The 15,203-nt window shown below is 44.2% G+C and overlaps 1 protein-coding gene across 1 annotated transcript in view; it reads right to left on the bottom strand.

Moving 5' to 3' along the window:
• Window positions 1–13,198: 13,198 nt before the first annotated feature.
• The window catches only part of LOC143930645 (transient receptor potential cation channel subfamily V member 5-like), a 95,490-nt gene continuing 93,485 nt past the window's right edge, over window positions 13,199–15,203 (bottom strand). Inside the window, exon 16 of the mRNA XM_077455140.1 lies at window positions 13,199–14,869. Coding sequence (XP_077311266.1) covers window positions 14,209–14,869 — 661 coding nt within the window. The 3' untranslated portion in view covers window positions 13,199–14,208. The remainder of the gene's footprint in view (window positions 14,870–15,203) is intronic.

Below are 15,203 nucleotides of genomic sequence, written 5' to 3'. Positions count from 1 at the left end.
GGCAGTCCTTTATCAGTATAGGGACTGAGAGTTTTGTCACAGGGTCATTTAAAAAATGACAGGCAGAGGAAGAGGCAGGCCCTTTCTCAGGGGTGGTAGGGGTAGGGCAGGAGCAACAGGCTTGAGCCAAAGTGGGAAGTTTCAGAAGGTGCGTTCAATTACTTTAAAGGACGCACCAGACTTGGATTGAGTGGCTCACTCAGCCTTACTCTTCTGCACCCTCCTCATCCTCTCGATCTGCACCCTCTTCTTCACTCTCTACTATGTGCACCCCCAAAGACACTACCACCAATAACACCACCACCACCACCACCACATACCTTCCGCTTGAGTCACAGGAATTATTTTCCGATCCATATCAAGACATTTCTGATGCGCAGCCACTCTTGGCATTGGATCAGGAAGAGGAGGTAGCAAGAACCGCCACTCAGCAGTCTGACGACAGTAACCAGATCAGCCCAAGGAGGAGGTTGGTCCCCAGTGTTGCTGCCTACTCCGAGATCTCTACTTATAGCGGTGGGGAAGGTGACGTCGATGATGACGTGTTTAGTGATGTCACGTGGGTGCCCACAAGAGAGGAAGAGGAGGGGAGTTCAGAGGGAGATATGGACCAGCAGATAGGGGGGAGAAGCAGGAATAACTTACATAGCACAGGAGGGACAAAGCTGACTGCTAATGTATCAGGAGCGAGTCATCGACCATGTACGGTCACATCTGGCGCTCCCAGGACACCGGCACATGACTCCACAGTGTGGGCTTTTTTTAACGTGTCCGCTGCTGACAATAGTGTTGCCATCTGCAATCTTTGCAGTCAACACATTAGTCGCGGTAAGCCCAACACTCACGACCGCCTTAAGAAGGCACATGAGCAGCCATCACCGAGCCCAGTGGAAGCAACGGAACACACAAAGCCACACTCCAGGCTCTCATCGTCCAGCCTCGTCTTCTACTTCTCCTTCTCCTCTCTCCTCACAATTGTCCTCCACTCCACCTTCCATCACGCCAAGCTCACGTTTTTCTGCAAAAAGGCAGGCTTCCGTGGGCCTAATGTTCGAGCGTAAAAAAATGATGACGCCGGATAACCCTCTTGCCCAACGGTTGACGGCTGGCTTGTCAGAACTGATAGTCCGCCAACTACTGCCATATAAACTGGTGGACTTGGAGGCCTTTCGAAAATTTGTGGCCATTGGAACACCACAAAGGAAGGTCCCAGGAAGGAAGTATTTCTCAGAGAAGGGCATCCCAGAGCTATATGGCCATGTTCAGCGGCAAGTGAATGTATCTCTGGCACACAGTATCAGTGACAAGATACATCTGACCACAGACACGTGGTCTAGCAAACACGGGCAGGGAAGGTATATCACCTTTACTGCCCACTGGGTGAACCTTCTGACGGCCGTCAAGCATGTAACCCATGGCACCCGTGTAGATTGGGTTTTACCACCACGGATTGCATGCAGGCCTGGCTCTTCTTCTCCTCCTCCTCCTACTCCATCCTCCTCCCTCTCCTCCTCGGCTGACTCCTCCTTTTCCGCTGCTAGCGTCTCTTCCACTGCACCACCCAAGCTCCCCAGAACCTATTGAACATGCCAGGTGAGACGTTGCCATGCCGTGCTGCGTCTGTTGTGCCCGGAAGCCAAGAGCGACACTGGCCTGGCACTCCTTTCAGCTTTGTGTTCACAGGCATATCAGTGGCTAACACCGCTCAATTTGACAGTTGGTAAAGTGGTGTGTGAAAACGGTGCCAATCTGCTTAGCGCATTGAAACTGGGCAAAATTCCGCACGTGCCATGCATGGCACACGTCTTAAACTTGGTCGTGCAGCGATTCGTTGTCAAATACCCTGGGGTCCAGGACATCTTGCGGCAGGCAAGGAAAATCTCGGCCCATTTCAGAAGATCTTACACGGCCATGGCTTGCCTTGCTAACATTCAGCGGCGACACAATCTGCCGGTCAGACGTCTTATTTGCGATTGCCCGACGCGATGGAACTCAACCTTCTATATGCTTGATAGGCTGCTCCAGCAGAAACATGCAGTTAACGTCTACCTGTATGAACTCTGTGGCAGAACAGGTTCTGGGGAGCTGGTTTTTTTCACCGCGCCAGTGGCTGCTCATGCGCGACACATGCAGACTTCTGCGCCCATTTCAGGAGATCACCAAACTGGTCAGTCGCAGCCATGGCGCCATCAGTGACATGGTACCTTATGCCTTCTTTATGGAGCGTGCATTGTGTCGTGTCATTGATCAAGCTGTGGAGGAGCAGGAGCGGGAAGATGAGGAAGTCGCAATGCTGGATGGATTCCCAGGGGGGGCTATTCTATCTGAGACAAGTGAACAACAGGAGTCTGAAGAGGAGTCAGAGGAGGATGGTGCCGGGGCGGATGAGGAGGAACAAGAAGAGCATGCTTTAAACCTTTCTGGGATCCCTGTTGTTGTGCGTGGATGGGGAGAGGAGAATGAAGAGGACGACATTATCCTGGATGATGAGCAGGAGCCAGGCCACCACACCACTTCCAGTTTAGTGCAAATGGGGGCCTTCATGCTCCAGTGTTTTAACAGGGACCCCCGTATAAAAAGCATAAGGGTCAAGGACCAGTACTGGGTGGCAACGTACTTAGACCCCCGGTACAAACACAAAATGGTGGAAATGTTACCGCCATCACAGAGGGCTGTCAGAATGCAGCACTTCCAGGCCTTGCTTCGATAAATGCTGCATTCTGCTTTTGCGTGCGCTGGCAGAGGAGCAATTCCCACTCCCAGAGAAGGAGTTGCGGGTACCAATCCAACAGCGCCTGCAAGAAGAGGCCGGTTTGAAGATGTGTTGCTGACTTCTGATATGAGGTCATTCTTTCAGCCGACCCATCGACAGGTGTCATCCGGATCCAGCATCAGGGAACGCCTACACCGTCAGGTGTCCGACTACATCGGGTTAACGGCCGATGTGGACGCTCTGAGGAGTGATGAACCCCTGGACTACTGGGTGGGCAGGCTTGACCTCTGGCCAGAGCTTGCCCAATTTGCAATCGAACTGTTGGCTTGCCCCTCGTCCAGTGTCCTGTCCGAAAGGACGTTCAGCGCAGCAGGGGGGATCGTGACCGATAAGCGTACTCGCCTAACTCACGACAGTGTTAACTACCTCACATTTCTAAAAATGAATGAGGCATGGATCTCGGAGGAATTCAACACATGCGGCCAGTAGACCATGTATATGTCTATAAACGATTTTTTTAATCGGGCACACAGACCTCCTTTCTTCATTTGGCTCACTTCCTTGTATAAAAAAAGCACACCGTACTATATCACCATACCCTCCTGTTTGAAGTGGTTGAGTGGTGTCATATTTCTACTGGGGCTGCTTATTATGAGGGACTCCCACCATCCCTGTGCTGTGCTGACTTCCTCCTGGGGCTGCTTATTATGAGGGGCTCCCACCATCCCTGTGCTGTGCTGACTTCCTCCTGGGGCTGCTTATTATGAGGGGCTCCCACCATCCCTGTGCTGTGCTGACTTCCTCCTGGGGCTGTACCTCTGCTGTGCATATTATGAGGGGCTCCCACCATCCCTGTGCTATGCTCATTATGAGGGGCTCCCACCATCCCTGTGCTGTGCTGACTTCCTCCTGGGGATGCTTATTATGAGGGGCTCCCACCATCCCTGTGCTATGCTGACATCTTCCTGGGGCTGTTTATTATGAGGGGCTCCCACTATCCCTGTGCTGTGCTGACTTCCTCCTGGAGCTGTACCTCTGCTGTGCATATTATGAGGGGCTCCCACCATCCCTGTGCTATGCTCATTATGAGGGGCTCCCACCATCCCTGTGCTATGCTGACTTCCTCCTGGGGCTGCTTACGGTGCAGGTGTCAGTGCTGTATATCACGGTGCTGGTGTCAGTGCTTTATGTCACACTGATGATGTCAGTGCTCTCTATCACGGTGCTGGTGTCAGATCACTCTATCACTGTGCAGGTGTCATTGCTGTATGTCACGCTGCTGATGTCAGTGCTCTCTATCACGGTGCTGGTGTCAGATCACTCTATCACGGTGCAGGTGTCATTGCTATATGTCACGCTGCTGATGTCAGTGCTCTCTATCACGGTGCTAGTGTCAGATCACTCTATCACGGTGCAGGTGTCATTGCTGTATGTCACGCTGCTTATGTCAGTGCTCTCTATCACGGTGCTGGTGTCATATCACTCTATCACTGTGCAGGTGTCATTGCTGTATGTCACGCTGCTGATGTCAGTGCTCTCTATCACGGTGCTGGTGTCAGATCACTCTATGAGGAGGAGGAGATGGAGGAGGAGGAACCCTGTTCACATCAGGGTGGCACCCAGACCAGCTCATGGCCATCACTGGTGCATGGCTGGGGAGATACAGAGGACACAGACGATACACCTCCAACAGAGGACAGCTTTTCGTTGCCTCTGGGCAGCCTGGCACACATGAGCGATTACAAGCTACAGTGTCTCCGCAACGACTGCCGAGTTGCCCACATTCTAACTGGTGCTGATTACTGGGTGGCCACGCTGCTGGATCCCCATTACAAGGACAACGTACCATCCTTAATTCCTTCACTGGAGCATGATCATAAGATGCGCGAGTACAAGCGCACGCTGGTAGATGCACTGCTGGTGGCATTCCGACCTGACAGCGGGGGCACAAGGCGAAGGTGGAGGAAGAGGTCGCCAATTCAGCCGGGGCTCCACCAGCACCTCAGAAGGCAGGGTTAGCATGGCCGAAATGTGGAAAAGCTTTGTTAGCACGTCACAAGAACCAGCACCACCAGCTGATATGGAACGTCTTAGCAGGAGGCAGCATTTCACCAACATGGTGGAGCAGTATGTGTGCACACGCCTACACATACTGAATGATGGGTCTGCCCCCTTCAACTTCTGGGTCTCCAAATTGGGCACATGGCCTGAGCTTGCCCTTTACGCCTTGGAGGTGCTGGCCTGCCCTGCAGCCAGTGTATTGTCTGAACGTGTATTTAGTACGGCAGGGGGCGCTATCACAGACAAGCGTAGCCACCTGTCCAGAGCCAATCTGGACAAACTCACATTCATTAAAATGAACCTGGCATGGATCCCACAGGACTTGTTCATACCTTGTGCAGAATAGACATGTATACTGGCCTTACCCAGCCATTGTTGTACTTTTGGGGTGTACCCCAATTTAATTTTTTTTTTTATTAAAAACAAAAACCAGTGTTGGCTACCTCGTCCTCCTCCACCGCCGATTCCACCTACACTGCTACATCCTCAAACTCCTACTCCATTTGCAGCTCTCTAGCCCTTCCCATTACTTTTTTAGAGCCATTTTAGTCCTCGAAAGTTCGGGTCCCCATTGACTTCAATGAGGTTCAGGTTCGGGGTCAAGTTCGGGTCCCGAACTCAAACTTTTTTGCAAAGTTCGGCCGAACCTTGGGGTTAAAACCCGCTAAAACGACTGTAAAGCGCCGCTAAAACTAGCAGCACTTTACCACCGACACTCCCCACTGCATCAATGTGAAAGTGCCCTTAGACACATTGAGTGTTTTTTATTGGCAAAATACTCCATGCTCTAAAACGAACCGGACCCCAGTAAAGTTTTTAAAAAAAAGAAAACGGAAAAATAAGAAAAAAAAAGCATCTGAACTGCATCCGAAAACACATCAAAAACGTGCCAAAAATGCATTAAAACACGCTTGCAAAAACGCATCTGGAGCAGATCTGGAGTGTATTTTTGTGGTGTGAACCAGCCCTTAACCACTTCAGCTCTGGGAGATTTACCCCCCTTCATGACCAGGCTATTTTTTGTGATGCAGCACTACCTTACTTTAACTGATTTTTTTTTTCTATACAAGTAATGGCGGCTATCAGCAAATTATAGCGGGACTGCAACATTGCAGTGGACAAATCTGACACTAAGTGACACTTCTGACACTTTTTTGGGAACCAGTGACACTAATACAATTATCAGTACTAAAAAATGCACTGTCACTGGCTGGGTAGGGGTTAACATCAGGGGCGATCAAAGGGTTAAATGTTTGCCAAAAATGTGCTTGGTTACTGTGTGGGAGGTGCTATGGGAAGGCGCTGTTTTTCTTCTGCCCAAATGATCGGTGGGTCTTGGCGGATCTCAAATTCTGCTGATTGGCTCCCGCTGTGTCCAATTACAGTGGGAACGAGTCGCCGGCAGCGTGCTTGCTCACCCCAGACTCAGAAGTGCAGGATTTTGTACCAGTACGTGGTCCTACGCAGGAGAGCCGCCTTGCCACCGTATATATATATATATATATATATATATATATATATATATATATATATATATATATATATATATATATACAGTATACCGTCAGCAATCAGTTAAACACCTATAAATGCCTATGTGTGCAAGGACACATAAGCTAACATGCAAGGGTGTTTAAAGGCAGAACAAAAAAAGTCAAATGCCCTTCAATGTGGTGTTTTTGAAGCCCAGTGTACATGAGGTGGCATGGTGCAGTGATGCAGCATGCCTGCATTTTTACGTACCGCACTTTACTGCTGCGTTATTGAATATGAATATAATGCTACACGAAACTGCCAGACTGCATACATACTACAAAAAGATGTCTGAGATTGCAGACATGCTATAGGGCAGTGATGGCGAACCTTGGCACCCCAGATGTTTTGGAACTACATTTCCCATGATGCTCATCTACACTGTAGTGTAGTGTAGCATAATAGGAAAAGTAGTTCCAAAACATCTGGAGTGCCCAGGTTTGCCATCACTGCTATAGGGGTTGTTGGAGAATGGAGACATGCTTCTGGAGACCATCATAAACGTGAGACACATTACAGGAGACTGCTGGAGATTAGTACTATTTCAACCCCTTTACAAATAAACATTATCACATCTTGTGTTCCCTACAGTACTCTTAAATACTACCTGAGCCATATTTGATTAAAAAAAAAAAGTAAAATATTTATATAAAAAGAGGTGGTGGTGGATGGCTCAGAGAGAGGTCAGTGTAAAAGAAATAAACCAAGCCATTTAACCTCCTTAGCGGTAATCCCGAGTCTGGCTCGGGTTGGAATTTTAATTACAATAGCGGTAACCCCGAGCCAGACTCGGGCTTGCACCACTCGATGCAGGGGAGGACACAGGTAACGTTACTTACCTTGTCCCCTGGATCCAGCGATGTCCGCCGCGCTGTGTGATCGAGCCGTCCTGCGCTCGATTCACAGTGCCGAATGCCGCCGAGCTCCATTCCCTGCGATGTTACGACGCACGGGAGCGGAGAACGGCGGCAAATTCAAAAATGTAAAAAGACACAAAACACACACAGCACTGTAATCTTACAGATTACAGTGCTGTAGTAAAAAATACACACCCCCTTTGTCCCTAGTGGTTTGTGCAATGCCCTGCATGCACTTTTATATTATAAATACTGTTTTTTACTGCTTGGAATTTGGAGATTGTCCATAGCAACCAAAACATGTCCCTTTTTCATTTTTTTTTGGATTTGATTACATTATTGAATAATTTTTATTATTCTTTATTATATTATAAACTTTATCATACCCGGGATGTCCGCTAGACTCTGGTTTGAAGAGATTTCAGAGCGTTATTCCTAAGAATTACAGGACTACAAAATAAAAGCCAGATTTCCATGCAAAATAATTGTACTGCTTTCAGCACCTTATTCCAGACTGAATCATACCGCCAGGGAGGTTAAATACTTGGCTATGACTAAGGCTACACGCTGAAACACGTAAGCTCTGTATTATTCTGTACCACACCTGGATTAATAAATGTATTCATTGCGGAAGATTGAGCTTTCTTTTATATACATGTTTTCTCGAGTGCTAGGAGGACACTACCAGTGCACGGACCATGTACCACCTCAGAGAATTACTGCAGGTGCTTTCTACTGTATTCAAATTTAAATACAAGAACCCAACATAAGGAATATTCTTCCTTCACTAGGCTGAATAAGGACCTTGGAATGGAAAATTCAGACTATCGGTTGCAAGAGGCCCCAGAGAGACACACAAAAAGTGCCAATGAGGCTCTAGATGGTCATTAACCACTTCAATACAGGGCACTTATACACCTTCCTGCCCAGACTAATTTTTATCTTTCAGCACTGTTGCACTTTGAATGACAATTGCGCGGTCATGCTACACTGTACCCAAATTTAATTTTTATCATTTTGTTCGAGATTTCTTTTGGTGGTATTTGATCGCCTTTGGGATTTTTATTTTCTGCTAAACAAATATAAAAAGACCTAAAATTTTGAAAAAAATATTTTTTTTGTTTCAGTTACAAAACATTGTAAATAAGTAAGTTTTCTCCTTCACTGATGGGCGCTGACGGGGCTACAGTGACAGGCACTGATAAGGCGGCACTGATGGGTGCCAATGATGTGGCACAAATGAGGTGGCACTAATATGTGCCACTGATAGGCACTGATATGTGACACAGGCACTGATAGGTGGCAGGGATTGGCATGAATAGGCGGCACGGATGGGCACTGATAGGCAGCATGGATGGGCACTGATAGGCAGCACGGATGGGCACTGATAGGTGGCATTGTAGTGTACAGTATTATATGGATAGATACCAATCAGTGCCAAACAATAATGCATGCCAATCAGTGATGCCCATTGTGGGCACTGATTGGCATCCATTGTGGGCACGGATTGGCATCCATTGTGGGCACTGACTGGCATCCCTGGTGGTCTAGGTTGGCCTACCTGGTGCCGGGCATCCCTGGTGGTCTGGTGGCCTCCCTGGTGGTCCAGTGTGGGCATCCTGGAGGGGGGGGCTGCGCTGATAATCGATCAGCACAGACCCCCCCCCGGGCAGAGGAGCAGCCGATCGGCTCTCTTCTATTCACGTCTTACAGATGCGAGTGAGGAAAAGCTGATCAACGGCTCTTCCTATTTACACTGTGATCAGCCGTGATTGGACACGGCTGATCACATGGTAAAGAGTCTCCGTCAGAGATTCTTTACTCTTTACCAAGATCGTAGTTGCAGTGTGTCAGACTGACACACAGCAACAATGATCACCGCGAAGCGCGCCCCCGGGGGCGTGAAGCGGCTTAATATCCTGAGGACGTCATATGACATCCAGTCAGGTTATTGAAACCCCTTTGCCATCGTCATTCTGCTATATGGCGGGTGGCAAGTGGTTAACCACTTCAGCCCCAGAAGGATTTGCCCCTGTAATGGCCAGGCCATTTTTTGCAATACGGTACTGCGTTACTTTAACTGACAATTGCGCGGTGTAGTGACACTGTACCCAAATAAAAATATCCCTTTTTTCCCCACAAATACAGCTTTCCATTAGTTGTATTTGGTCACCTCTTTTTTTAGCTTTTTGGGTTATAAACAATGGAAGACAGACAGTTTTGAAAAAAGTATATATATTTTTTACTTTCTGCTATAAAACACGTCCACAAAAAAAAAAAGAAAAGTCTTTATAATTTAAGACAACTACGCATTCTGCTAAATATTTTTAGTTACAAAAATCCCAATAAGGATATATTGATTGGTTTGGGCAAAACTTATACCGGAACTGTGATATTGAGGCAGACAAAATGGACACCTGACACTTTTGACACTTTTTGGGGACCAGTGACATCAATACCCCTGGAAGGAGATGGTGAGCCCTTTTGGGGGCCTGGGCTGCCACCTTTGGGTACAATGTTGAGGTAGTTTCTGCATGTAATGTAAGGTTAGGGTAGGAAGGAATGCCCAATATCCAAAGGAATGTAAAAAAAAAGGGTTATATTTTGTGGTGTTTTTTGAAAAAGAGCAAAAGCTGGTCAAGCCAACACGTATCGGGGGAAAAGACTTCCCCCTTACTCTACTGTTTTTTAGATTGGTTAATGGGAATAATCCCACATGGGTGTGTCTAATACCAGAAGAAGAATTGATCAAGGATCAAGGTTGGCAGTTGTGTTGGAGCAGGGATGTAAAGGAGGCAATGGGGTGGATTTACTAAAGGCAAATGAACTGTGCACTTTGCAAAGTGCATGTGCATTTTGGAAGTGCACTTGCTCCAGAGCTTAATAAATGATAGGAAACTCTGCTGATGTCCATCATTCAATCATGTGCAAGCAAAAATGCAAAGTATGCAAATGCAAATTACAAAGTAAAGCTTCACCTCATTTACTAAGCTCTGGAGCAACTGCAGTCTATTTGTCTTTAGTAAATCAACCCCAATGAATGGGGTTTCTCTAAAACACCAAACCTGAGGTGATTACATTCTGACAAATGGAGATCGACTATCTGATGTTGAGGTGGGAGACAATTTGGGTTGTAGACATGTGCAAATTGTTTCGTTCAGAATTCGTTTAACGAATTTCAACAAATTCATAAATTTGGAAATTCTGAATTTTAAAAACTTAACTAATACTATCTATTAAATTATAAGTATTGGAATTTCCTTTCAAATGTGGCTGTTAGTGAACATAATGAATACGAATGTATCCAAAGTTACAAATTATCCAGAATAACGAATGCCGTTTATAAACTAATGGAACATAACAAATAATAAATAATAATTAATATTAATAAAACGTTTTTATTATTATTATTATTAATTTGTTCTGTTCCATTTGTTTAGATGCGGCATTCGTTATTTTGGATAATTCATAACTTCGGATGAATTTGTATTCATTACATTCACTAACAGCCAAATTGTAAAGGAAATTTCAATACCTATAATTTAATAGTTCGTTATTATCCGTTAGTCAGTTATTCTTTCGAATTTTCTTTCTTATTTCCGGATTTACGAATTTTTGAATCTACGAATTTACGCATTGCGATCGTGATGAATGAACGGAAAAAAACCCAAAAAACAAATGAAATTAATACTAACAAATTATTCAGCAGTGCACAAGTCGATTGGGTTCTAGTGATCCCCATTGTCTTTGGTGATCACTAGAGTTAAAAAGAACAAATTTTGCTGAAATAGGGAAATTTCTAAAAAGTGCGTAACTGCACTAAATTGGTGAAGCATTTGAACACTTTGAGTTTGATTTACTAAAGGCAAATAGACTTCCATCATCCAAACTTGTGCAAGCAAGAATGCTGTTTTTTTTTCATATTTTCCATGCATGTGATTGGGTGTTTTGTAAAGGAAAGCTTTACCTCATTTACGAAGCTCTGGAGCATCTGCATTTGCAGAGGGCAACTGCACTTGCAAAAGTGCACAGAATTTTTGCCTTTAGTAAGTTAACCCCTTTTTTTAAAGATTGGTGTGTTGTGCACATTACATTTTGTTGGGGTGATAGATCATTTGCTTTAGAAGAGTTTTGCAAGATTCATACAAGTTGCACTTTGATTAAAAATATTTGGGGCATTTGCCCATAATTGTGGATTGATTGTCTAGTGGTTTGCTTTTTAACAGTATTATGAATTTTCTGGTGCACTTTTATTATCATGTTAGCGATTGAATATTCATTTTATAAGTTATGAGCAAAAAATGTTTATGCTGAGAGATAATTTTATTATATTATGTATGACTTTTAGTTAAGGTAATTTCCTGTTGTGCTTGTGAAAAAGGAAGTGAAATAAATTTCCCCCAAGGCCACAGACAGCAAAACATAACTCTTTACTACGCTATTTTTTTTAATTGGCTGATTGCCTGGACTGTTGTTGGGAAATTGCTGCTTGGCTCTGGAACCAGCTCTATTATCTACAGTAGTTGGGCCTGTCTTTGGGTATATCTCCCAGTAGGCTGCCTCCGCTTTTTGGCCTTACTACTCCAATTTGACACATGAAGGGCCATCCAGAGAGACATTTTAATTTTTTTCCCTTTTTTTCATTTTTGTCTGGGCCGTCTGAGATATTCTCCCATTGGTTGTGGCGCTGTCCACACATCTCTTATTGGGATCTCTGTGTGGTTTCCTGATGAAGCAAACCAGCTGTGAAATGCGTCAAGACCACTGCACCTCTTCCTGTATCACTGGCTCTTGAATTGTACTAATATGTTGCTAGCTGTATGATATTTGTACTCGCGATCGTGTCAGCCAGATAAGGCTAGTACTCTATGAGGGAAGTTATTGTGCTGCTCAAATGCTTGCACAATATATGTTATGTTTTTTAACTTTTTAATGCCAAGTTGTAATAAAAATGTACTTTTAAATGCCTGTGTTCGTCTCCTTTTCTTTCTGGGATTAGTTTTGGCACCGTAAAGTCCACAGATTTCACATTTCTGTTTTTAATACACAGTTTAAAACAAAAAAAGGCTTTGCATAGACTTGAACCTCTAATTATTTTAAGAACATCCTAATTAATTATTTTTAACTTTGTCCCTTGTTTATTTTTCCAGTGCTAAATTAACCAATTCAATAACGGGCACTTTCACCCCCTTCCTGCTCAGGCCCATTTGACGTTTTTATAATTTTATTTTCACACAAATAGAGCTTTCATTTGGTAACATTTAATCACCACTGGCTTTTTTTTTTTTTTTTGCAAAAAAAAAAAAAAAAAAGGACAGAAAATGTAGTAAATACATTTTTCTTAGTTTCTGTCAGAAAAGTTTGTAAATAAGTATTTTATCTCCTTCACTGATGGGAACAGATGAGGCGCCACTTATGGGCACTGACGAGGAGGCATTATTATGCCGTACTGATGGGCACTGATAAGTGACACTGATATGTGAAGATGAGCACTGAAAGGCAGCACTGACTGGCATCACTGATGGGCACAGATTGACAGAACTGCTGGGCACTGTTGGAGCTGCACTGATCATCAGGGTACTGATGTTCAGTGCCCTGATTACCTGTACACGTGTCCTATGCTGCTTATCGGCTCTCCTCGCCTCACACAGAGTGTGAGGCAAGGGGAGATGATTACTGGCACTTCCGTGTTTACATGTTATTGGTTGTGATTGGACACAGCTGATCACATGGGTAAAGAGCCGTGTCATTGGCTCTTTACCGAGATTGGGGACACAGCGCACCTGTGATCACTACGCTGCATGCCCCTGCGGGTGCGCAAGAGTGGTGAGACTGCAGAAACGTCATATGATGTCGTCCCAGAACGAGTGCATCCCACCCGCCGTATAGTCAATTGAAGTGGTTAAAATTTGCAAATGGGGGGAAAAAAAAGTTAGTGATTTGACAAAAAAGAATGATATTTACAGGGAAAGAATAGAGAAACAGTGCTCCATAAAGTTGGATTTTTAGGGGTATAAATATGAGGCAGACAAGATTAAAAAAAACACATAATTTATTATATCTATTAAAATAACAAATGCAAAGTATAAAGACACCTATAGAAGATGAGTACATAAACCACTGTCCTTAAAACCTGGACTAAACACCTGCCAGCTATTAAATGTCACAAAATAGATACATGTATCTGATAATGTATGTCAAAGGGTCCTCTCCAGAGTCACCATTAATGCATTTCGTGGTGGGCACGGCTTCTTCAGGATGAGGCAGTGTATTTAGTATTGCACTACAAATTATTATTACAAATACACTTCACATTTTTTTAATCAATACTGTAAAACAGGGAGCATTGAGTGTGCTCACATTTTCTTAGGAGGCCTGGTAACAATGCACAAAGAAAGGTCTTGGGGGCGAACAAAGGGGCCTGTGGGAGTCATAACATCTTGGGACCATCGAGGGGGAGGGGGGGTTGCAAAATGCTGAAAGGCCAGTACCTTACTGTAATATGATATCACATAAATGTCTTATCTGTAATAAATCTCATTTATATATCCAATATCCCAATACTTACAAAATCTGGTAGTGGGACACCCAAGGGGATAAACATTACAAGTAACCATCCATGCGGGGGATGTACAAAGGGCACCCAACAAAGAACAGGGTACACACTGTTAAAGTTCATCATAAAAAGTCCTGCTACATATATGCATACACATAAGAAAATGTCTTTACACTTCATAGCATTTATGGCAGTTATAAAACATCAGGATATAAAACAAAGTCACTTCTCATACAATGACACATTTCTTAATTTTTGGCATGTCCTCCAAAGTTTTCAATGTCCACATCCTCTACTTATGTATGACTATAATACTGGCAGAAGCTTGACATGAGTTTTTCAGTTAAAAGTGTAAATCAACTCACTGAGTTAAGGTTTTCAAGAAGAAACATCTATTCTTTCTCCATAATGGGGCTCTCACCCCACGAAATTATTAATATTTCTTAGATTTAAAGTATCTGTTAAATTGCACAAAATAAATGAATATATCAGACATGGTGTATTTCCTCCTCCTCGTCAATGTGGATGGTTTGAGAGGTTTGTGCTTGTAGTCTTTGCAGGGGTATTGACCTTAAGATTTCCCAGCCACGTCCACCGTCTTTCCTAACCACAGGCACTTCCTGTTCTAAAGACTGATGCCCGGACCTAGATGGTTCCCTGTATACTTGTGGTATGTCCAAAAAAGTCATATCTGAAGAACTTTGTGTCTTGGCATTGTCCTCGTCACTGTAGATGGCTTGAGAGGTTTGTACTTGTAATCGTTGTAAGGGGATTGACCTTAAGATCTTCCAGCCATGTCCATTGTCCTTTCTAAACATTGGCACTTCCTTTTCTAAAGACTGAAGCCCGGACCTAGTTGGTTTTACGCATACTTGTGGTATGTCCAAATGAGCCATATGTGAAGCACTTTGGGTACTGGTTGTGCGCTCATGTAGCAACCCACTTTGTGTTGTAGAAGCTTTTAATGGATCACTTGGTGGTTCATTTGCCTCAGTCACCATCAATTTGGGCAGATCTGATTTTATGGCTTGGTCTTCTTTTAAGTCATTTAAGGTTTTCTTGTGTGAGTTACTGTTTTCTTCTTGTCCTTGGAAAGCTTCAACATAACGACGGATCTTCTGCTGACTAAGGTCCTTTCTTACCACGACCCTGTAATGCCAGAAGATTGGGTTAGAGTGATTTGTCTTTTGAGGATTTTTTTTTTTTTTTTAATTCTACAATAATTCTCTCTATGCAATTACTGACCCCCTTTATCCAAAAGTAGATGGTGTAAAGTGCACTTGTCTACAAGTATTAAAATGTATAATATCTCTGAGTATGGTTACTGGTGGCATTTAACTACCCATACCTATCAAACAATTTATTACTGGTGTATTGAGGGTATGTTTATGTTGGCAGGTGCAGTTAACTTACCTGCCAACTAAATGGCTCTGTTGCCATTATGGCATGGTAAGGGGAGTTTATTCAAGTTTTAGCTACCATT

Source organism: Lithobates pipiens, unplaced genomic scaffold (assembly GCF_037356315.1).
Source record: "Lithobates pipiens isolate NorthernLeopardFrog02 unplaced genomic scaffold, aLitPip1_a1.2 Scaffold_25, whole genome shotgun sequence".
Classification (NCBI taxonomy): domain Eukaryota; kingdom Metazoa; phylum Chordata; class Amphibia; order Anura; family Ranidae; genus Lithobates; species Lithobates pipiens.
The sequence above is the reverse complement of the archived record's forward strand: the minus strand, read 5'-3'. Positions and strand labels throughout refer to the sequence as shown.